Source organism: Pongo abelii, chromosome 13 (genome assembly GCF_028885655.2).
Source record: "Pongo abelii isolate AG06213 chromosome 13, NHGRI_mPonAbe1-v2.0_pri, whole genome shotgun sequence".
Classification (NCBI taxonomy): Eukaryota; Metazoa; Chordata; class Mammalia; order Primates; family Hominidae; genus Pongo; species Pongo abelii.
The window spans coordinates 96341326-96365103 of record NC_071998.2 but is presented as its reverse complement, the minus strand read 5'-3'; the positions used below and the strand labels follow the sequence as shown (position 1 = coordinate 96365103).

General features: G+C 38.8%; 1 protein-coding gene across 4 annotated transcripts in view; it reads right to left on the bottom strand.

Moving 5' to 3' along the window:
• The window catches only part of SLC44A1 (solute carrier family 44 member 1), a 193171-nt gene that overhangs the window by 128693 nt on the left and 40700 nt on the right, over positions 1–23778 (bottom strand). For all 4 annotated transcript variants that reach the window (XM_024252130.3, XM_024252131.3, XM_024252129.3 and 1 more), the window contains exon 2: positions 9809–9898. In XM_024252130.3, the coding sequence (XP_024107898.2) occupies positions 9809–9898 (90 nt within the window). The remainder of the gene's footprint in view (positions 1–9808; positions 9899–23778) is intronic.

Below are 23778 nucleotides of genomic sequence, written 5' to 3'. Positions count from 1 at the left end.
AATAAAGCTGTATACAAGTCAAAGAATTACATGGTGAAGCACTGCCATGCTCTTAATATTGAAGACTGGAGGAGAGTAAGGCACTGGCTTTGTATACTGCAAAGGTCACTTCATTTTATGGGAATATGCTTCATCATAGTACTAAAGGCAAATGGTAGATACTTCAGAAGCACATCATGCTTGCTAAGTCAAGCATGCACTGACCAAAACAAAGCAATAAAAGCCTACGCTTGACACCAAGCTACTAGCCAGAGGAACAGAAAGTGAATCACTACTGATAAATTGATTGTACTGGGGGGAAAGACTGAGGTTAAGAACTATTCTTGCAACCTGATAGTTAAAAGGTTACGTTTTTATTATCTTTAGTAAACTGGCTAAGAAGGCAGAGACTATCATTATTTAATTAATCACAGCCAAGTATCACAAGTAGTACTTATGTAAATAGCCCTGCTAGATCCAAGGCCTACAGTGGAAAATACTATACTCATATGCAATTCCTGAGAGAAAAGTATTTCCCCTTTAAATATACTTACCCAAAAAGGCAAACAAACTGTTTTCGAAATAAGCCCTGTACTTTCATTGTGCAGGTAAGGGAGCTACAAGGAAAGAATAGAGAGCGTAGCTACAGTCAGTAGAAACTTCGTGAAGCTATACTTCGTAAAAAAGTAGACTGAGAGTAGAGACTAGCCCTGATTTGCTACTCACTAGCTTCAACTTTCTGTCTCAATTTACTCATCTGTAAAATTGAGATAATTGTAGCTCGTCGGGCTGTTGTGAGGATTAAATGATGTAATCCAGTAAAGTGGTAAAAAACCTGCCTGGCATATACTAAGAGCTCAATAAAGTCTTCGCTATTATAGTTGTTAGGTACTATTATTAGAAATGAGAATATGCTATAAGGGAAAGATGGTGGGCTTTGGGGTCAGAAAAGCCTGCGTTGATCAATGGAATACTGATGAATCCATTTTCTTCTTGGGTGACCTTGGACAAACTTACTTAATTCTATGCCTCAGTTTGCCATCTAAAAGTTAATGTTAAAACCACTTACCACAAAGGCTGTTGTGAGAATTACATGAAATAATACATGTTACACGTAAAGTGCATGTCTTAATACATGTTAGTCTCCTTCTGCCTCCAAGCAGCACAAACTGCTAGCAGTAGGGTTAGACACAGCTGGTCAGTACTTACTCATTCACACTCACCCTGTTGCCCCTCTCCCCCTCTCCTGACTCCTCCAACGACACTGTAGGGCAATCAATCCCACCTCAGAACTTCAACCCAATGCTAAGACATGGAAAAAAAATATTTAATCCTCTGCATACATATTTGCGTATTTACATGTGTGAATCAGCATACCATTTTACGCATATCTTTGAATTCCAAATTAGGAAGCCCTGTGCTGAGTAAAAACTGGAAAAGGAGGTTAAGTATTAGGAGGTTTAATAGCTAACCTTTCCAACACATTTTTTTTTTTTTTTAAGATGGAGTCTAGCTCTGTCACCCAGGCTGGAATACAGTGGCACGATCTCAGCTCACTGCAGCCTCTGCCCTCCAGGTTCAAGCGATTCTCCTGCATCAGCCTCCTGAGCAGCTGGGATGACAGGCATGCACCACCACATGCAGCTAATTTTTGTATCTTTAGTAGAGACAGGGTTTCACCATATTGCCCAGGCTGGTCTCAAACTCCTGACCTCAAGTGATCCATCTGCCTCGGCCTCCCAAAGTGCTGGGATTACATGCGTGAGCCACCACGCGTGGCCTCCAACACATGTTTTAACAAGAAGACTCAGATTAATGGTAAGGGAATGGACTTCGTATTCAGTAAGACCTGGATTCAAACCCTCACTCTGCCAATCACTATCTGTGTAATTTTGATCTAATTACATACTTAGACTCTGTTCCCTCCTCATCTCTAATACAGAGTAATACCATCTATTTCACAGCCTAATGATGAGAACTAAATGAAATAATGCATATCTGATCCCTAGCTGAATGTCTGGTACACAGCAGGTGATCAATAAATGGTAGCTGCTAGCGGTGAATTTGAATGGGAAAGTCAGACTAAAGAGGTTAACAACAGTAATTGGACACTAACAAAAACCCCTTTGGTTCCCTATTTTAGAACAAAAATTTCTAGGGGGAACAGTGAGAATGTCAGCAATTTTGTTACCATACAAAAATATTTTCAGACCACAATTACAATCTTCTTTCACTACTAATCTAAAATAGCAAAGTTGTTACATAATTAAAAGGTTATGTTCTTCTTTTACTTTTTATAGGAATTTTCTTCTTATGTTTGATAAGTACATTGTGTTACAGATTCCTTTAAGTGGTTTCTGGTTTCCTTTTCTGACTATTTTGAACAGTACTGTTGGACATGTGGGTTTTTTTCTTTATCATCATAAGCCACCTCACAACCCTCTCGGATGTAGGCAGGGGTATAAATTGTAAATGTTACATATATATGCTAAAATGGGACACTGACATATTTTCACATAGGCCACTCAAACTTCTTAGTAGCTTCCAGAAGCATTAGAGAGGGTGGGAAGCTGCCAGGGGTGGGGGGTGGGCAAGGAGAATAATAAGCTAATAAGATGGGAAAAAAACCATGACTATCATCCTAGGGACTTCTCATACGGTACCAGCATTGACAATGGGGAACTAGGCCAAATATAATTAAAAATACAATCTCTTTAAAAAGAAAAATTCTAAAATCCAAATGTGGGAAGCAATATAGTTTCAGAAAGGAAAAAATGTGGCACATGAAATTAAAGTGGGGTGAGAGAAACTTTACAGAATACACTCAATAATTTAATGGTTCAGCAGAGAGAGAGGGAAAAGGCATTCAACAGAAGGAAAAATCACATTAATGAAGCAAATGATAAGGGGATAAGGAAGGCTTTCCATAAGCATGGAGTAGGAAGCAATCTTAGAGAGAAAGTAAGACTATTAGCAAGGAAGAAAACCATGGCTAAAATGTTCAAATGACTGAGCTATGGAAGTGCTTTCAGCACTGCTATTTTAAGAGAGAGAAGAGGAACAGACAAATTTATTCACAAATAGGAGGTGACTCAAATCAGATGAAGGCATACAGGGATAGTGGGTCAGAGGCATGACCTAGCAACTCATAAGTACCAACTGCCTAAGTGGGAGAAAGACAATTTACTCATTAATGAACTGTGCTCATTTTCCCTTCATATCACAAGGTCTAGTTGTACCTAAGTAAGGGCTTTTGCTTAGTTTTATTTGCTATTAGTAAAAAAAAAAAAAAAAAAAAAAAAAAAGGACACACTTTTATTTCACAAGCATGTTTGAATTTTACATAGAGCTTTTACTAAGTAACTGAGCAAAGCAGAAGGACTAAATTTAGTTTTGAAAAAAATGGTCAACAAAAACATGTATAGAGTGGGTAGGAGATGGTGTATGAATATGGCAAAATGTTTCAAAATAAAAAGATAGGGAAAAAAGGAGTTCTGCTTAAAGCCCTCTCCCCTGGAATTAATGAAAACATATATTGACTCTCTTTTTCTCAGATACCACCTCCTTCACTTCACCTCTATAAAGCCCGTATCTCATCAGTGCTTGGGCTCGAGCTCATAATAACTGATTTGTAAAATCTTGTAACATTTGCCTTCTGTTTCTCCTCTTTTGAGAACCTTAAGATACGGAGGGCTATTAGGACCCAGCAGATAGGGCAGGATACTAATCCTGCCCTAGAAAAGGCCTGATGCAGAGTGAATATTTATGTAAACAAATTAAACAAAATTAATTATAAACTTGTATCAATCTGTCAGATTTCCAGACTTCTAAAAAAATGTAATAGGATGCCTCTCTCTAAGAATGAGGAAAGAAGAAGGAAAAGAAAAAGAATGAAGCCAGGAGCAATGGTTCATCCCTGTAATTCCAGCACTTTGGGAGGCTGAGGTTGGAGAATTACTTGAGGCCAGGAGTTCGAGACCAGCTTGGGCAACATAGTGAGACCCTGTCTCTACAAAAATAAAAATATTAGCCAGGCGTGGTGGCACATGCCTGTAGTACCAGCTACTCAGGAGGCTGAAGCAGGAGGATTGCTTGAACCCAGGAGTTCAAGACTGCAGTGAGCCATGATCATGCTACTGCATTCCAGCCTGGGCAATAGAGTGAGACCTTGACTCTGAAAAAAAAAAAAAAAAAGAATGATAGAAAGTCTAGGGAATAACTACTCAATAAGCATTTATTGAGCATATACAAATGCAAGGTTTACCCTAAAAGAACTGAAATGTTCTCAAGAGGGAAAAAAATAATGGGCATGAGGGAGTGAAATCATAGGTTCAATTTCATGGGCAGCTAAAACAATGAAAAGAACACAGACAAGGAAGACTGAAAACTGACCCTCACTTTGCTATGAACACTCCTTACCATCATGAGCAAGTAACTTTTTATTCCCTGAGCCTCAGTTTCCTTATCATCACAAGGATAGAATTAGATGAATCTCTAAAGCCCTTCCTCTTCAAAACTATTATGATTCTAAGGGAAAGCAGACACAGAGTACAATTTTTAAGAGTATACTTGCAGGGAGAAGTTCACACCCGTTTGGTTTACTACAGTGACTGAGAATAAATAAAGCAAAAGCAGATTAAAAACAAATGAATTTAACTGAACTACATACTTAAAAATGGTTAAAATGGTAAATATTATGTTAGGTACATTAATAAGTAATAATCACAATATTAAAATAAAGAAAGGAAACAGACAATAGAAAGTAGAAAGTCATTTGGATCAGGTAACCTTATGGTAATTTTTGGAATGTTGTTGTTCTTATTTCTGTGATCTCAGCAAAGAACAGCCCATCAAACAGGTAACTAAATACTGCAGTGAATCTCTCACTCTGTTCTGCATGCTCAACAACAGTTAATGAGGTAGAAACATCATGCCCTGGGAAGTAAACCAATGCTATAGAATAGAAAAGGTCCTTCCTTGAAAGCAGTCTGAAGGGACAAACTATGAGATGATATCCCCTAAATCCAACTCTAGTCCAGATCATTCTCCAAGATTCCAACTTTGCATTTCCAACTGCTTCTCCTTACTCACAAATTCTACATGTCCACAACTCTTTTTCTCATTTGACACTTCCCTTTCCTCCATATACTCTATCTCCATTGGTGGCACCACTTATCTACTAGATGGCACACACAAGATACGAAGTGGAAGACTGCAGTCTCCTTTCTCCATGCTTCTGCCCCTCACCCTAGCTTCCTAACAACACACTAGAGGAAGAGGTGATGCCAAGCGATTTGGTCAGAGCCTGAGATACTGATGAGACCACGTTTCACTGGCAAGCAAGGTTACTGTGTCCTACAGGTCCATGTTCTGAACAACTTTTTCTGTTGTCCTCAATTCCAGGCAACAGAGTGGGGTCTACCTCTTGAGGCCTCCCCTTCTCCCTCTTCTCTTCTGGGTTCAGTGCTGCCACTATGTAATCTTAGACAGTTATTGAGCTTATCTCTATGCCTCTGTTTCCTTCTCTGTAAAATGGGAATGTGATAACAACAATGTATACATCCTTGAGCAGGTGTGAGAATTAAATGAGTTTCTATATGTCAAGTGCTAAGAACAGTGTCTAGCTCATAGTAAGCAGCGATAACTACTAGGGTAAGTAAGTTGTAGGGGGTCTCTGTATCTTCTATTTTCCATGGTAAGCACTCTTGTTAGGGCCATCCAGCCTCCTCCCTTCTTGCCTTTTTGTGGTAAGCTGATCTGGGCAGATTTCATCCAGGTAGATCTCCATTCTCTCTTCTTCTCCTTTTCTGACAAATACCTCTCCTTGAGACAGAATGAAGTCAGACCATCCTAGATGGGAAGGAACTTTAGCCTTTTGGGCCCAAGCTTCATTCCACAAGTTATTTTTACCAGGGAGTACCTTATTGGGCATAATCAGGTATCTACTAATAAAGTGGTGCTTTATTTATCCATCCCACTCTTGTTTCCTGATGTATACAGAAACCGTGGTTGAGAACCCAGGAGGAGCTGGGGTGGGATGTGAGCTGAGAAACCTATCCTGAACCCCTAACACAAGAACCTCTTAGTCATCCTTGATCTGTCTCTCACTTGTCTGCAACACCGATAACACCAATGATAAATGTTATGGATCCTAATTCTTCAATCTCTCTCTTCCTCTCCTTTAGCACTACTTTATTTCAGGTTTTTCACCTCTTATCTGGACTATTACATCAGCCTCCAGAGTGATCTGCCTGAAACATCTTTCCACCTTCCAAGCCATCTTTAACATTAGCTGCCAGCGCCATCTTTCTAAACCCACTCATATCACTTCTTGCTCAATACTTTTCAGTGGTTTATCTGTGCCTATAATAGCGGGTCTCAACTTTGGCTGAACATCAGGTTTGCAGAGATTATATGAGAATCACTGAGGTAGGGCTGAGGAATTAAGTTTTTTTTTTTTTTTAGAAAAGATCCCAGCTAATTCTAGGCTGGGGACAGTGGCTCACACCTGTAATTCCAGCACTTTGGGAGGCCGAGGCATGCAGATCACTTGAGGTCAGGAGTTCAAGACCACCTGGCCAACATGGTGAAATTCCATCTCTACTGAAAATGCAAAAATTAACCAAGAGTGGTGCTGGGTGCCTGTAATCTCAGCTACTCAGGAGGCCGAGGCAAGAAAATTGCTTGAACCTGGGAAGCAGAGGTTGCAGTGAGCCAAGATCGCACCCTGCACTCTAGCCTGAATGACAGAGCAAGACTCTGTCTCAAAAAAAAAGAAAAGAAAAAAAAGAAGAGATCCCAGCTAATTCCAATGTATAGCTAGGGCTAAAAACCACTTGTTTACTGCCTTAATGAAATATACAAATTTATATTTGTATATTTATACAAATGTGCAATGTTACAAGTAATTTTTTGAAGCAGAGTTAAGTATATGCCCAGTAATTCCAAAATAGTGAAGAAAGTTCAAATGTAGAAGATAGCACTTAAGAAGGCTGATAGCAACTTGCTTTGAAAAACACTCTAAGTTCTAGACAATTCAAGCATTAGGAACCTTGAAACTAAGGGAAGAAATAAAAGAGAAGTACAAATATTGATGAAGAGATGAACATGTGTAAGATTTAATGGTAGAGATGAGTGAAAGATGACAAGATCTTAGAATATTTAAGAACTAGACCATAGGTATCAAAAAATGAGCAAAAAACTGCAAATAAAGTCAGAGAATAAAGGTATGGTTTGAGTGTCGGGCTGCAAGATTACTAAGAAGAAATAATCTGTAAGAGAAGCAGGCAGCTGGGCCACTCGATTAAAAGGACATAGCCAGAAAGTTCCAGTTCCTATTCTATCTTTGCCACTTATTTCCAGCAGTATATTCTTAGACAAGCTAATATTTAACCTTGTTATACTTTGTCTATAAGCAGGGGATAAAACCTATTTCATTGAAAAAAATTAAAAAGATACATACAGATATATATATATATATACACGTACTAAAGTGTTGAGCATAGATTAATGCCCAACAAATGTTTGTTAAATGTTTATTTTAAAAGTACTATAGAATGAAATCCAAAGAGGGAGAAATCTTCTAAAAATCATTTAAAACAAATACTCAGAAGCCAAAAAATGCTGAGTCTCTGTTGTGCCAGGGAATAGAACTTTGAGATTTCTTATTTCCACATGGCAAAATACGATGTTAGCTCAATTCCATGAAGGTAATCCATTAAAAGAATCATTCGAAAACAAATAATGCTATGCCAACATTTAAAAGTACATACAGTGGGTCTTAATTACCATCATACTGAAATCAACATTATATTAATTACCATTGCATTAAAATGTTTCAGTAAACAAATAACTCCTTAGTCTCAAGTCACTCCCAAATCAGCCTATTAACATTAATGATTGCACTTTCCTGACCTATTTTAGCACAGAAAATCCAAAGCACCTCGGGTAGCATGGTATATGTTTTTGTAAACAATTTTGAAAGGTCAGCTGCTATTTGTCCCAGGGTTACATTCAGGGAGTGGGGAAAGGCTGTGGACTAATTCTTTTATCAAAGAATCTTTCTATGGCAGGGTGCGGTGGCTCACGCCTGTAATCCCAGCACTTTGGGAGACCGAGATGGGTGGATCACCTGAGGTCAGGAGTTTGAGATCAGCCTGGCCAACATAGTGAACCCCCATCTAAAAATTCAAAATTAGCTGGGCATGGTGGTACATGCCTGTAATCCCAGCTACTTGGGAGGCTGTGTCAGGAGAATCATTTGAACCTGGCAGGTGGAGGCTGCAGTGAGCCGAGATCACACCATGCACTCCAGCATGGGCAACAAGAGCGAAATTCTGTCTCAAAAAAAAAAAAAAAATTTTTTTTTCTCCACACGCTGCATAAACATTCATGCATGTTATATTTCAGCTGTCATTCCATTAAACTAAGGAAACTTTTGAGCAATATCTTTTAAGTCATTAAGTTAGGAGATGAGTATTTTGACCTTTCCTAAATATCCTAAATTTGGTGAAACTGTGCTTTTATCTTTAAAATAAACACTCCTTATTTTACTGGATTTATCGTATCTCATTAAAATGTATTGCTTTCTTTTCCTTTTCTCAGAGGCAGAACTGGTACCTACAATTGTGCCTGTTAGCCAAGATTACAGTTGTTCTGCGATTCACAAATGGCGCTGGCCTGGTGAGCAGTCAGAGGAGACAAAGAGCAAGATTTTCATAAAGAAACTCTATAAAAGGTATAGTAAGAAGGGGGTTAAAAATACACATGAGTAGGAACAAGGCTGCCTGAGGTAGTATAATTGCATTTTGAATGGTAGAAGACTAAGAGAGAGAGAGCAATAATGTATGTGCAGGGTCCCCTTGAGGAAGAGGAAATGGGGTGTTAGAAAATAGCATTGATCTGGAAGTGAACAGACCTGGGCTCTGTTCTCAGCTCTGTCATGAACTAGCAGTGTAGCCTTGGGATAATAATTTCCATCTCTGAGTTTGATGTTTTTAATCTGTAAAATAAGGGTGATGGACTAGATGAGGATTTCCATGTCCTTTCTACTTCTAAATATCAGACCGCTTTAAAAATAGCAGTTTTCTATCTTTTTTCCAGCCCAGCACACTGGCAGGGACTCTAATGCCACTGAAGTCTGTGTCAGAAACTCCTGTAGGGCAGAGTGGGTATGCAATTGAATGTACACATCCTTAATACCTTGTACCAGCAACTCTGCTCCTCCATTCTCTATACCCACTGGAAAATCACCAGGTCCCTTGATCTCTAATTGAAAGATGTCACTCATTACAGTAGACACAGCAGGCAGCAGGGGCCATTGGAAAACCACCAGGTCCCTTCATCTCCAATCGAAAGATGCCACTCATTACAGTAGACACAGAAGGCAGCAGGGGCCTAGGACAGGCAGAAGGAGGAAGGAGCAGTGAGCAACCAGCCTCCCATCTAGGAAGAACTGTGGAACACCAAGTCCCTGAGAGGAAATGACTACCCTAAAGATAACCAACAAGTTGGTGTGACTGGGTTGGATGAATACGCAGGGCTCGTGACTCATGGTCACTGTTTTGCTCACCACTCTATCAAGATCAACATTCAGAGACTTACATCAAATGATTTGCTTTCTGAAATGGTCTATTGAATGACATATGAGTCCCAGCTGCTCCTTAATTTGAGCTCAGTTTTCATGTAGAAAAACAAATCAAGAGTGACACCAAATACCACTGAATTGTATGAGGACTGGTATATTCCACAACTGCCCTCATTAAAACAACTCCTCGTCATTCCCTTGGATCATGAGTCCAGTTTGGACCATCTGTGAGAGTTTCCTTACCATCCCAATGCAGAAGAGAATGAAGAGCAGCAGCCATGGTATGTCTGTGCAGCTACGGTCCTCCAGCGGCTTCCATTCTCGTTTGGAGCTCTAATTGGAAATACAAAATAAGAGAGTGTTAAATGCTAAGTTTAGTTAAAGTTAGAAGGGCACAAATACACCAGCTATAGGTAGAGCCCTTCTTTGCCAAACAAGTTTCTATTGAACCTTTAAGACACAACTCAAATATTTGTCACCTTTTCTGTGACGTTTATGCTAACCCCCACAGCTAATAACTCCACTGGCCCTACTCCCACCCCTCTTCCTGGCCAGGCCCGGTACTGAGTTCATCGCTTTTTTGGTACCTGTATTAGAGTTTTTAGCAGGCTAAATTGTCATTCTTATTTGTTATGCTGTGTCCCAGCAGACTGTGAGTTTCATAAGGGAAGAGACCAGGCTTATTTCTCGGCATCTAACATGATGCCTGAGGGTTCATAATATGTACTCAGTGAGGGCTTTTTAAAAATGAATAAATAAATAAATACACTCTTCCAACTTCAGTCTTAATGCTAGCTTTTTCTTTGTGTGTGCAGATGCTAAACTTAAAAAAAAACAAAAAAAGTTAGAATGTGCTGTTTATATATATGTTCTCTTCTAGGAAAGATGCCCATCAAAATGGATTCCTATTCAGGCCAGGCCTGGTGGCTCACATCTGTAATCCCAGCACTTTGGGAGGCCGAGGTGGGCAGATCACCTGAGGTCAGGAGTTTGAGACCAGCCTGGCCAACATGGCGAAACCCCGTCTCTACTAAAAATACAAACATTAGCTGGGCGTGGTGGTGGGCTGTAATTCCAGCTACTCGGGAGGCTGAGGCAGGAGAACCGCTTGAATTCAAGAGGCGGAGGTTGCAGTGAGCCGAGATCGTGCCACTGCACTCCAGCCTGGGCAACAAGAGCAAAACTCCATCTCAAAAACAAACAAACAACAACAACAACAACAACAAAAAAACGGGATTCCTATTCAGGGGTAGATTTTTCTAAGTCAAAAAAAATTCAGTTTCTATAGACAGATCTGTGCAACTCCTAAACAATCCATGCATTTTCATTTTGTTCCTAGAAAATGTTAGTTTCTAGATCAAACACAGAGAATCCTGAACTACAGAACTAGCGGCATTCTAAAAGTTAACTTGCAAAGTATTGACTGGAATTCCAACTGCATTTTTTTTTTCTTATCTCAATAGTCTTAGGATCTCGGGTCAGCTCACAAATCCCTTTTAATGGAAATCTAACTGAAATAACCCCCCTGAGCTTTCTAATGAATAAAAATGCCCGAGTCTCACACCCTCTCCTAGAAAAAGTAAGCAGCGAAGGGAGAAAGAAGGTATCCTTGGGAAACCTATGGGAAAGGTTCCTCTGAGAAGGTTCAGGCCTCCAGTGGCTTCCGTGACAAGATCCAGGAAGCTATTTGGAAAAGTCTTGTCAGGACGAAACGGTATCAGCAGGAAGGGGCTGGAGATAAGGGAGCCCTCTGGTACAATTAGTATAGAGTGCAACCAGGCTTAGTTCTCTCTCCCTCTAAAACCATAGTGTTGAACTATGTATCCTTTGATAACCTGATGAAAACTACAGATTCTTTTCTTAATATGTAAGCACAGGCCAGGCATGGTGGCTCATGCCTGTAATCCCAGCACTTTGGGAGGCCAAGGCGGGCGGATCACCTGAGGTCGGGAGCTCGAGACCAGTCTGACCAACATGGAGAAACCGCGTCTCTACTAAAAATACAAAGTTAAACAGGTGTGGTGGTGCATGCCAGTAATCCCAGCTACGTGGGAGGCTGAGGCAGGAGAATCGCTTGAACCCGGGAGGTGGAGGTTGTGGTAAGCCAAAATCGCGCCATTGCATGCCAGCCTGAGCAACAAGAGTGCAACTCCATCTCAAAAACAAACAAACAAAAAAAGTAAGCATATATTCACATAATTTTCATAAGAATTTAGGGAATTCAAACCCCAGATTAAAAAACACAACTTTAAAATACCTGCCTATCAACAATGAGGGCAGAGAATTGGAGTTAAAACAATTTCTTCCTAACCCCTAAAGTGTTAAACAAATGCTTTGTTATTGCCTTACACTGTACAATTGTTATGAACAGAACAAAACAAAAAACACAACCAGTTAGCTTGTTCCCAAACACCCACACAGAAAACAAAAGAGCACTAGTTAGTCATGGAAAAAAATCTTACCCTAAGACTCTAACTAGCATTAAAAACCAAGAATGAGTAGGCAGGTTTTTTTCCAGAGGAATGTAGCACTGTGGCATAATAGATGAAGGACTGGTTCTCTCCCTGGCTCTGTCATTAGTTAGCCACATGACTTTAGATAAATTGCTTCATATCTCTGGGTGGCAGGAAAGAGTTAGTCTGGATCTCTTAGGTTCCTTCCAACTCTAAAATCTATGATCAAGAATGCACTTTTGTGGAAACTTTGTTATGACTAGGAAAAACTACAAAATAATTTGACATAATTCTCTGTATTATTCATATAAGAATGCCTGTATTGTGGTCTGTATTTTGGAAGACAGTTGCTCACAGTGTGAATAAAGAACGTTTCTTTGTATTAAATAATTTCAGTCTTGAATAATACCCATTACAGTAAAACTGCTTCCAAACAGAGAATTTGGACACATCTTTGATATTCATTATATTTACTCTATGGTAATTTATAAAGCAAAAGCTACTTTGAAATGCTGTATTTGTTTGTCTTAACAAACAGCATGTATGGGGAGGGAAGAAAGGGAGAAGCCTCAGGTTAATTGTACAGTTTCTTTATCCACAACTATTTTCTTAGTATTTTTACCTTAGACCAACATTCAATTCATTAATGCCTAAATTTTCATCTATAACTTACAGAGATAGTTCATTTTTGACCAGAAAAATACAAAGATTCAACATCTCAACAAGTCCATTCAACTTGCTGTGGGTCACTTTTGTGCCAAATACACAGAAATTCTTTCACTGGGAGTGAGAAGTGGAGAGAGGGTAGGAGTTACATATTAAAAAATATTGACAGAGTCTTAAGTAGTGTGGAAGAACAAAAGTGATCACCCTCACTTGGACAAAGGAACACTTAGCAGAGGAGGGTTGGCTTACTTCACAGGGCTGTTTTGAGAAGTAAATGTGAGCACCAGTCACACAGCATGCACTCAATTCTTGGTTATTATTATTCGTCAATATTTTTCAGTTAACCTTCTCTCTGTTATTAAAATATCCTTTTACCAAGTGGACCTTCCCACTAAAAAGGATATAAAGAATATTAAACTCTTTTTCCCTTATACTTACTAAAATTTTGACTTAATGGTGGCAGATTTCATTTTAGCTGCCATTGTTAATGCCATCAGTTATTGATTACTATTAATCAGACATTAGACTCAAAGCTTTACAGACATGTCTTCTACATTCAAAACAGCTCATGTAGGTATCATCTCTATTTCACAGATGAGGAAACTCAGCTCAGAAGTTAAATAATCAGCCTAAGGTTTCACACCTGCACAATCAGTCTTTGGGCCACCCCCCCGCCCCCCGCCCCAAGTCTGTCACTCCAAAGCCTATTCCAATGACTATTTTTTATTTGCACTAGTTAGTAAAAAGCAATAACCTCAATTAGTTTCTCCTCACATTGAAAAATTTGGGAGCCAACTCAATAATTTTAAATCCTGTTGGTACAGGGAAAGCAAGTGAGATGTGTTATGAGCCATGAAGTTTCTCAAGTGAGTCAGAAAACCCAAGAGTTGAAAATTTTTAATAATTCTTTAACAGATTTAACCAAGTGGCAACAGGATTTAATGCTGTTTCTTCCAATTAAAATTCTGCATAGAACTAGCAAAAGTAAACTGTTTTGCAACAGCACTTTTTAAATGTGATTTTACCCCTTTCTCAGATTCTACATGAGATTAATACCAGGCTTTCAGTAAATGTTAGGTCTCTCCCCTTCACAGGATCTTGCAGTTTAGGAACTAAATAGTACCAAAGTAATCATATAATCCAAGCCTTTAGTTAGAGTGATTGAAACCCAGAGAAGAGAAGGGGCTTGCCCAAGGGCATACATTTATATTATCTATGACCGCATTTGATTCCTAAAACAATTCTGTTAATTACTATATACTCCTGACTTTTCTATTTTATAGAATAGGAAAACAAAAATCAAAGAAAACAAGTGGAAAATCTATGTCTGAAACCTGAGTCCTCAAACTCTAGCAGAAAAACAGGAACTGTAAGACAGGATCCAGGGATACTAAAAACAAACAAACAAACATGGTAACAAAGATGAAGAATGCCTTTCTCAGGCTCATCAGTTTACTAAACACAGGCAAGGAAAAAAATCAGTACACTCAAAGACAGGTTAACAGAAATCATCCAAAATGAAACACACACACACACACACACACACACACACACTCAAAATTTAAAAACCAGAATAGAGCATCCAAGAACTATAAGATAATAACAAATGATGTGGCATATGTGTAATTGAAATCCAAGAAGAAGACAGAATGAGGCAGAGGAAATATTTGAAAAAAAATGACTGCAAATTTTCCAAACATAATGAAAGAAATCAAAGCACAGATCCAAGAAGTTCAGAGGATCCCAAGCAGAATAAATACACAAACACACACCCCCTACACCTATTATACTCAAACCCTTGAAAGCCAAAGATACAAAGATCTTCTTGAAGGCAGCCAGAGGGGTAAAAAAAAGACACATCACATACAGGAAAACAAAGACTACAGTAGTCTTCTTGTTAGAAACTATGAAAAGTAGAAAACCACAGAATGACATCTTTAAATCGCTGAAAGGAAAATGAAAACAAAAAAAACTACCAACCCCAAATTCTATGCTGACAGAAGATATCTCTCAGACACGAACACTTTTCAAACCAAAAAACGTGACAGAATTTAATAGCCACAGATCTGAACTGTAAGAAATGTTAAGGAAAGTTCTTCAGGCACAAGGAATTGATACCAGACAAACTTGGAGGTACAAAAGAAAGATTTAAAAGATTTCCAAAAATGGCTAAAATGAAGGTTTGAGATTTTCCATAATAAAAAGTTTTTTAATGTTTAAAAATAAGTGTGTGAATATATTCCTATAACAATATCCACAGTACAAGCTTTTTTCGCACACATATACAAGGTTAGTAATCTAGAAGGCAGAATTACAATTTCTAATACTACTACTGGAGAATTAAAGAACAATTCTAAGTCAGACCACAGCTGGCACATACCTCTTCTTTGTACATTTATATCCTTAAAGTTAGGGAGGAACAATGTGTAACACCTTCACATGCCTTCCTATATTTTGTACAGCATAGATATCTAATTTTTTAGCTTCCATGGTATCTCTTATAGAAGTCATAGTACTACTATGTCTTAGACTCCACATTCACTATGAGCCCTAATAACTAAACCCAAGGCCTTCTGGTGAATTTGATATGCTATAGTAAGGGTGTATAGTAAGGGTGTATTTTTTTTAGTAAATAAATCTGTAAAATGTTTTAATCTAAATTTCCATGTTATTGCAAATAAAGATACAGTTGTTGAATAAATGTATTTGTAGATAATAGTAAAACACAGAGGTTTTGGTAAGTGATATGTTATAAACAATTAGGTCAAATTAGCCGCCACTGGAGGGATCAACAGTAATATGGCAGGCAGGGTGGGCCAAGGCCAGGGGCCAATTAAGTAGGAAAAGGTCTGGCAATTCTGCATCAAGTGCACAGAATTAGGCCAGGCCGGCAGGATTAGGAAGGTATCAAAAGATCAGACAAGCGTTATCAACGATTCAGATTACATACAAAAAGAGTTAACTAGGTCTCAAATATGGAGGCAGGTAGGGTCCAAAACCCTGGAAGTCAGAAGACATCTGGGTAATATCTAAAGGCAGAGACTGAATATTCCTGCTCCCTTTTCATACTCTGTGCTTACTGCCTGTATGACTCTCTCCTAATTAAGACAGAAGTACAAAGCTTCCCAAAAAATTCTTATAAGTAATATGAGTACTACCTAATGCTATCAATCTTTCCTTCATACACCAGGTTTTAAAATAATGGAAAATGTGCTATAAAAAGGTTAGAGTCAATTATATGAAGTTGCTTGATTTTCAGAAAATATTCTTTTTTTTCGAGACAGGATCTTGCTCATTCACCCAGGCTGGAGTGCAATGGCACAATCACAGTTCACTGCAGCCTTGATCTCCCAGGCTCAAGTGATCTTCCCGCCTTAGCCTCCTGAGTAGCTGGGACTACAGGCACACACCACCACGCTCTGTTAATTTTTTTTTTTAAACGGATTGGGTTTCACCATGTTGCCCAGGTTGGTCTTGAACTCCTGGATCAAGCCTTGGCTTCCCGAAGTGCTAGGATTATAGGTGTGAGCCACCACACCCAGCTTCAGAAAATATTCTTAAGCATTTCTTTGATTCTTCAAATAAATACTGGGCACCACACAAAATACTTGAGATGCAACAAGTAAGACAGCCCCAGAGCTCTAGTTTAAGTGGGAAAGAGACAAACCAAGTACTACGATAGCATGAGCTTTGCCAAGATAGAGACAGAAAAGGTACTGCAGGAATAGACATGGGGAACATTAAGGAAACATTTGTGAGAACTGTTGAAATTACCTCGTAAACTTTTGCAGCTTATATTCTGAGGCAAACATTAAAATGATCTTTCAGTGTCTAAAATAGAATGTGTTTTGTGCCCCAAAACATTCTAAAAATTCTTGGTTGCTATCATGGGGAAATATTGACTGCTAAATAAGAATTATTACACCCAGAAATGTTTAGTAGCAAACAGGACATTAAGTTGCTTTAAAAAAAAAAAAAAATCAGCCATTTCTCACTTCATTTCAAGATTTTTTTACACACTAAAGATTTTGTGGCTCCAGTTAGGAAGAGGCCTTTCAGCCTCAGAAATGAGGAAAAATATCTTCTTTTGTTTTCTGACACTTATCGTGTAGGGTTATATTTACTAAGCTACTGGAATAATATTTTCATGTAGACGTCACCGGTGAGATTCCTACTAACAATGAGTTAAGTACTATCTGGTCACATATATCTACAGGTGCTGCAACTTGGAATTTCTGACAGGCTAAAGGACTACATGCTCCTTTGGCATTCCCCCAGACTAAGCCAGAGAACTGCATTCTCCAACATTCAAAGTAACAATAAATAGCAGCCTGGGAGGCTGGTCCCAGGGAAGAGAAGTGGTATATGGGCAGGGTTAAGCCTGCAAACAAATAAGAGACCAACCATTATAGATTCCAATACCATTTGGGCTGCCATTTCACAATTACAGCACCACTCACATTCTTGTATTTTTTCCTGATCAACTGGGAGGTATAAAAGTATTAACTACTAACAAAGTACTGAAGCTCAGAAATTTAAGCACAATCAAGAGTATCCTTCTGACAAGGTTATCAACATATACTTGTGTTCTTACAGGTCCCTAGTAAGGAGAGTTAAGCTGGCAGGCCAGGAATCCCATATAACCTGAAGCCTATACCTCATGACAGGCACAGGAATGCTATTCTTCCTGTGTGCCTAGATCTTTGCAGCACAGATCCATCACTGCTACTTTTCCCAGATTCTGATGAAAAGCCAACCATACCTGAGAAGGCCAAAGCAAGCTAAGATATACTCTCATCAAGCACAGAGTCCAGAATGTGTCCTTGGGTTGAACTGGGTAATTTGTTGAGTAATCAACCCCTCCCCCAATTTTTTTTGTTTGAACATCAGTCTCCACTTCCTGAGGTAGCAGACCATTTCCAAAACAGTCCCACAGTTCCAGCAGCTCTGCTGTAGTTTTCACTGTCCTAACTACTCCCTGACACACCTCAAAAGCCACTATAATAGTCACTGAATGCATCCAACTCCAAGGTCACCGCTGCATAGACATTTGTGCGATTCAAGTGTGTATGTGGCAAACATTGGTCTGTGAAGACTTTATTTTGCTCCTGCCAGTTTTACACAGAAACCTCCAGTATTAAAGACAAATAGTTGTACATTCAGAATCTTTAAAGCTCCCTCTAAGGACATACTGCTTCATTAAATTCCCCGATATGCTTTTATTTGCACAGAGTGGTAACAAAAAAATAAAAGAGCTGATGTATATCATTTTTGCCACAGTTTTCAATAGAGTGAGCAGACCTGATGAAGTTTGAGTAGCAATAAACTATGGAGACTCTAGCCTTCTGTTCCTAGCATCTGCAAATAAATCTTGTAATAGGATTTTGAAAGACATTGCCTGTCCTTTGGGAAGGCTCTGTCAAGGATCTGGAGTGCATAACTACTTACGGTTACCATAAGTAATCTGTTTCATTTGCTAAGCCTGGTGATGGCAATTCATTACGGAAAGGTAAAACTAAAAGCATGATTTTAACAGACAGTTAAAGGTAATAAGATACACTGCGTGGAAAGATACAGGATTCTGTGCCCAACTGCTTTTCTTAGTTCATAAACTTTATGCTAAATCACAAACATTCATCCATTTAAGGAGAAAGGGGGAAATGGCAACTAGAGCTGCTTTGTAAGTTAGGTATTTATCTAGTGATAGAAAGATCACAGAGAGATAAATTGCCAATGACTTCATTCTGCCTCCAATTCCCCTAAAAAAATAATTGTGGACCTGTTACAAAGATGTCTCTCTTGCATCAGACTTCTCAATGACTGTCTTTCTTGCATATGAACACATGATAATTACTGGGCAGAGGCCAAGTTAATCCTGTTCTGCAACATAGCTAATAACATATTTTACCTCTATTATCAAAGAAACAATCAAAATTATACAGACAAGCCTTGCCTGCAATCCTCAAACAGTATCTCTAACTTGTCTTTCTCCTGAATCAGTGGTAAGCAACCTTTATAATTTAAAATTACTATTTAATTTTTTTAAATTATAGTTTTCATGGGCTTCATTTTTTTCCTATCGCATCCTACAAGGGTCAGAATTTCTTCAGTACTTGATGATACCAAGGACAGACTGATAGACCAAAGTTCTACTTCGCACCTCCCATGTGCTACAGAATAGTCAGTTTCCAGACTGTTAATGGGTATATTGACTTTTCTGGCTATGCTGTAACCATTTTTTAAAATTTCATGCATATGCAATATAAGAGTCTTACTCCAATCTTGCTCTCTTTTCCATGATGGAACAGATAAAAATTGACTTATAGGCCAGGTGCGGTGGCTCACACCTGTAATCCCAGCACTTTAGGAGGCCAAGGAGGGTGGATCACCTGAGGTCAGGAGTTCGAGACCAGCCTGGCCAACATGGTGAAACCCTGTCTCTACTAAAAATACAAAAACATTCGCCAGGCATGGTGGTGGGCACCTGTAATCCCAGATACTCAGGAGGCTGAGGCAGGAGAATCATTTGAACCTGGGAGGCGGAGGTGGCAGTGAGTTGATATTGCACCATTGCACTCCAGCATGGGCAACAGAGCAAAACTCCACCTCAAAAAACAAACAAACAAACAAACAAAAAAACACTGAGAACTGACTTATAATGACTTATACAGAAGTAACATAAAGATTGCACTGATCATAATATAGCAAATAGGTGGGCAGAATTTGGTAAATTTATGTTCTAAATCAAAATTAGGTATTGTCTTTGCCAATTAAGATGTTTTTAGTTCACAGCAGTCACGCACTGAAACAAATATGTGTTCAGTTCTATGGCAGTGGCATAAAACTCTTAAGTGAACCAAATCCCTACCAGAGGAACCCGTAAGGTGAACTAGGTTCCCTTCCTTTGTGTTTCTACAGCACACTATGTAAATATCATCACAGTAATTATCATTCCATATTATAATTATTTATGTTTTCCCAGTAGATGACCTTTTTGATGGTAAGTGTAATGTGTCTATTTTTTGTTTAACCCAGGGATTAACATTGTTTATAGAAAGCACTCAAATATTCTTCAAATGAAAACCTATTCCATGCAAAACAATGTGTACAGAAGCTTCCCCTAAATGGTTGCCTATATAATGTTCAGTCTTCCCACTTTATCGTCTACTTGGGGACAGGGACTTGACTTTGTTAACTCCTATGTCCCCAATAGTTACTGCAGTTAGCACATAAATAGGCTGTCAGCACATTTATTTAGTGAATAAATAAACCAGGCTAGGTCTCTTAGCACTGGAGTGGCATGATGTTAGAACAGCCAGCCTTACTGCTTCTCTTGCATGAGATTTTTTACCCAAAAAGTATCTATTGCATCATAAGCAGATTCCTTTTCCCGCAGATATTATATGGCTGGCATTTCCCAAAGATGTTTGTTAATGGATTAGATGAGAAAAATTAATCCCATTTTAAATGAGTTCTGGAAATGCAGGTTAACAAAGTCCAGTCTTTCAAGCAGGAATTCTTTGAGCCTTTATTGTAAGATTCTCCAAAACATATTTGGTCACACACCCATTGGGGGAAGTGGTTGCAGACAATGCTGACCTCTCTCATTATATTTCTAGAAATCAGAGAATAAGAGTTCATAGTTAGGATACTACTCCCACTGAAAAACTTTCAGAACGCTGATAACACTGGTTAAGAAACTGAAAGCAATGTAAATTGGTTAACTACTTTTAGAAAGTAATTTGGCAATATATTTCAGAGGCCCAAGGAAATAATCCGAAATATTAAAATAGGACCAGGCATGGTGGCTTATGCCTGTAGTCCTAGCACTTTGAGAGGCTGAGGCTAGAGGATCGCTTAATCCCAGGGGTTTGCTACCAGCCTGGGCAACATAGTGAGACCTCGTCTCTATAAATAATTAAAAAATTAGCCAGGCGTGGTGGCACACACCTGTGGTCCTAGCTACTTGGGAGGCTGAGGTGGTAGAATCGTTTGAGCCCGGGCAATGCAGGCTGCAGTGAGCCGTGATCACACCACCGCACCCCGGCCTGGGCGACAGAGCGAGACCCTGTCTCAAAACAAAAAACAAACAAACAAACAAAAAACATTAAAATAGCTCCACATGTTCAATACAATGCTATTATGAGAAAAAAATTACAAATTAACTATCCAATAATAGAAAATAAATCTACGACTGGGATATTAAACAGTCATAAAAATAACTATGAAGATTGTATAGTAACATATAAAAACTATTATAATAAACAGTTGTGTTAGAAACATGGTTTGAAATTGTATCTATGCTCTGATTATACAAATCTGCAAAGGAGAATATGCAAATATGTAAGCACTAGAAAGGGATGATGCAATTTTTAAGTAGTTTGATTTATAATGCATTTTTCCCACTCTGATTTCTATTAACGCTATTTAATTATGAAAGAAATAACATCTATATGTATAATATATGCTCCCATTTATCCAGATTATGCTTTTTCTACTTCCTCATTATATCGCCTGTAAAAAGATACAGTATCAAAACCACCAGAAAATGTTAAGTCATTTTACCTAACACTTATTGATGGGAGATTAGAACACTTCAAACTTCCTTAGAAAGCTGTATGCTGAGAATGACCCAGGTAGGAGCAAGATTTCTCCTGAAGAATGCAGGAAAACCGGCAATTTAGAGAGGTGAACAGGTGTGGAGAGGGAAAGGAACACAAACCTGGGCTTGAATTCTAGCTAGTCTTCTAAATAGTAGTATGATCAGCTGAACTGACCTCCCCACCTGCAAGGTAAGGACAACTACCCTATACCATGCATTGTTTTCAGGATAAATGATTTAAGTTCCTAGGACTAGGCCCTAAATCATTGTTACGTCCTTTCCTAGTGGGATACAGGAAAATCTTCCCTATGAAGCATTAAAAAAAGTGAGTTCCCACAAATATTCATCTCAAACATCTTTAAGTTGTTCCCATACTGTACATATTATAAAATGTGTTTGAAAACTGAAAAACTAGTTGTAAGGGAAATACAACCAGAGGAAATGAATGAGTACACAGTTTTATAGGCAATTGTGTAAGAAACAAATTAATAGTAACTTTCAAATGACAATACAATGAGAAAAACTGAAATGCCTTTTTTATAGCTTAAATTTTCCACCCAGCTTTACTGTGGTATAATTGAGTAGTAAAAAGTATATATATCTAAGGTGTACAACATGATGTTTTGATAAACATAGACTGTGAGGTCTTAAAGTTTTAAAGGAAGTTGAAGGAAACTTCAATTCTGAAACCCGTAATCAACCAAACTTAAAAATCCATTAATTCAATAAATAACTTATTATCATATGAAAGGAAGGGTGCTGGAGCTTAAGAGATTCAGCTACTTTACTTTCACCTTTCTGCTGTTCTCTTGCTAATTTACCTTCCTTATCTCTGGGTTCTACCTTTTCTGTCCTCCCTTTCATATTTTATTTTATTTATTTTTTAAAGAGAGAATCCTGTTTTGTCACCCAGGCTGCAAAGCAGTGACACGATCATAGCTCACTGCAGCCTCAAACTTCTGGGCTCAAGTAATCCTCCTACATTAACCTCCTGAGTAGTTAGGAATACAGGCATGCACTGCCATACCTGGCTGATATTGTTACTTTTTGTAGAGATAGGGTCTCGTTTATGTTGCCCAGGCCGGTCTCAAACTCCTGGCCTTAAGTGATCCTCCTGCCCTGGCCTCCCAAAGTGCTGGGATTACAGGCATGGGCCACTGTGCCTGGTTGTCCTCCCTTTTATAACACAACCCATTTGAGTTCGTAATCGAGGGTTGGTGAAATTATAGGAAAAGCTGCGCATATTAAGGTAGAAAAAGATTATAGATCAGTCAAAATTAAGACTATTACCAAAATGATGTTTTATACAAGTACTTAAAGTGACTGTGTAACACTAAATCATAATACCATACAAAGAGACAGATTTTAGCTAATATTGTTGAGCGTATTCCATGTGCCATTTTGCCTGTATTAACTCATTTATTCTTCAGAACAAGTGTTATGAGGTTGATGTTGTTATTATTCCCATTTTACCGACGAGGAAACTGAGACAAAGGGGGTTAAGTAATATGCCCAAGTCAAATGGTCAGTACGTACTACAGCAGGAATGTGAACCAGAAAGTTGGGCCAGGACCCATGACACTTTGCTGTGCTCTGTTTACTGTGGTTAGCATATCCTGTGTAGACACTGTGGAATGAATTATGTGGAAAAAAGGAGGGAAAAGAGGAAAATGAGAGGCATAAGAATTGCAGTAAAAATACCGCAGTACATTCTACAGCTTAATTTATCTTAAAAAAAATCTTTTTTGAGACAGGGTCTCACTCTGTCGCCCAGGCTGGAGTGCAGTGGCGCAATCTCCGCTCACTGCAACCTCCACCTCCCAGGTTCAAGTGATTCTCCCACCTCAGCCTCCCAAGTAGCTGGGACCACGGGCACATGCCACCATGTCTGGGTAATTTTTGTATTTTTAATAGAGACGGGGTTTCATCATGTTGGCCAGATGGGTGTCAGGCCTCTGAGCCCAAGCTAAGCCATCACATCCCCTGTGACCTGCACGTATACATCCAGATCACCTGAAGCAACTGAAGATCCACAAAAGAAGTGAAAATAGCCTTAACTGATGACATTCCACCACTGGAATTTGTTTCTGCCCCACCCTAACTGATCAATGTACTTTGTAATCTTCCCCACCCTTAAAAAGGTTCTTTGTAATTCTCCCCACCCTTGAGAATGTACTTTGTGAGATCCACCCCCTGCCCGCAAAATGTTGCTCCTAACTCCACCACCTATCCCCAAACCTATAAGAACTAATGAAAATCTACCACCCTTTGCTGACTCTTTTCGGACTCAGCCTGCCTGCACCCAGGTGAAATAAACAGCCTTGTTGCTCACACAAAGCCTGTTTGGTGGTCTCTTCACACGGATGCCTGAGACAGTTGGTAAATTATTTTTTTTTACATGGTTAACTTTTTCTTACAGGAAAATTATAGGTCATAACCAAGAATAACATGTTATTAACATATTTTGTCTTTTGATTTCAAAGGTAATTTCC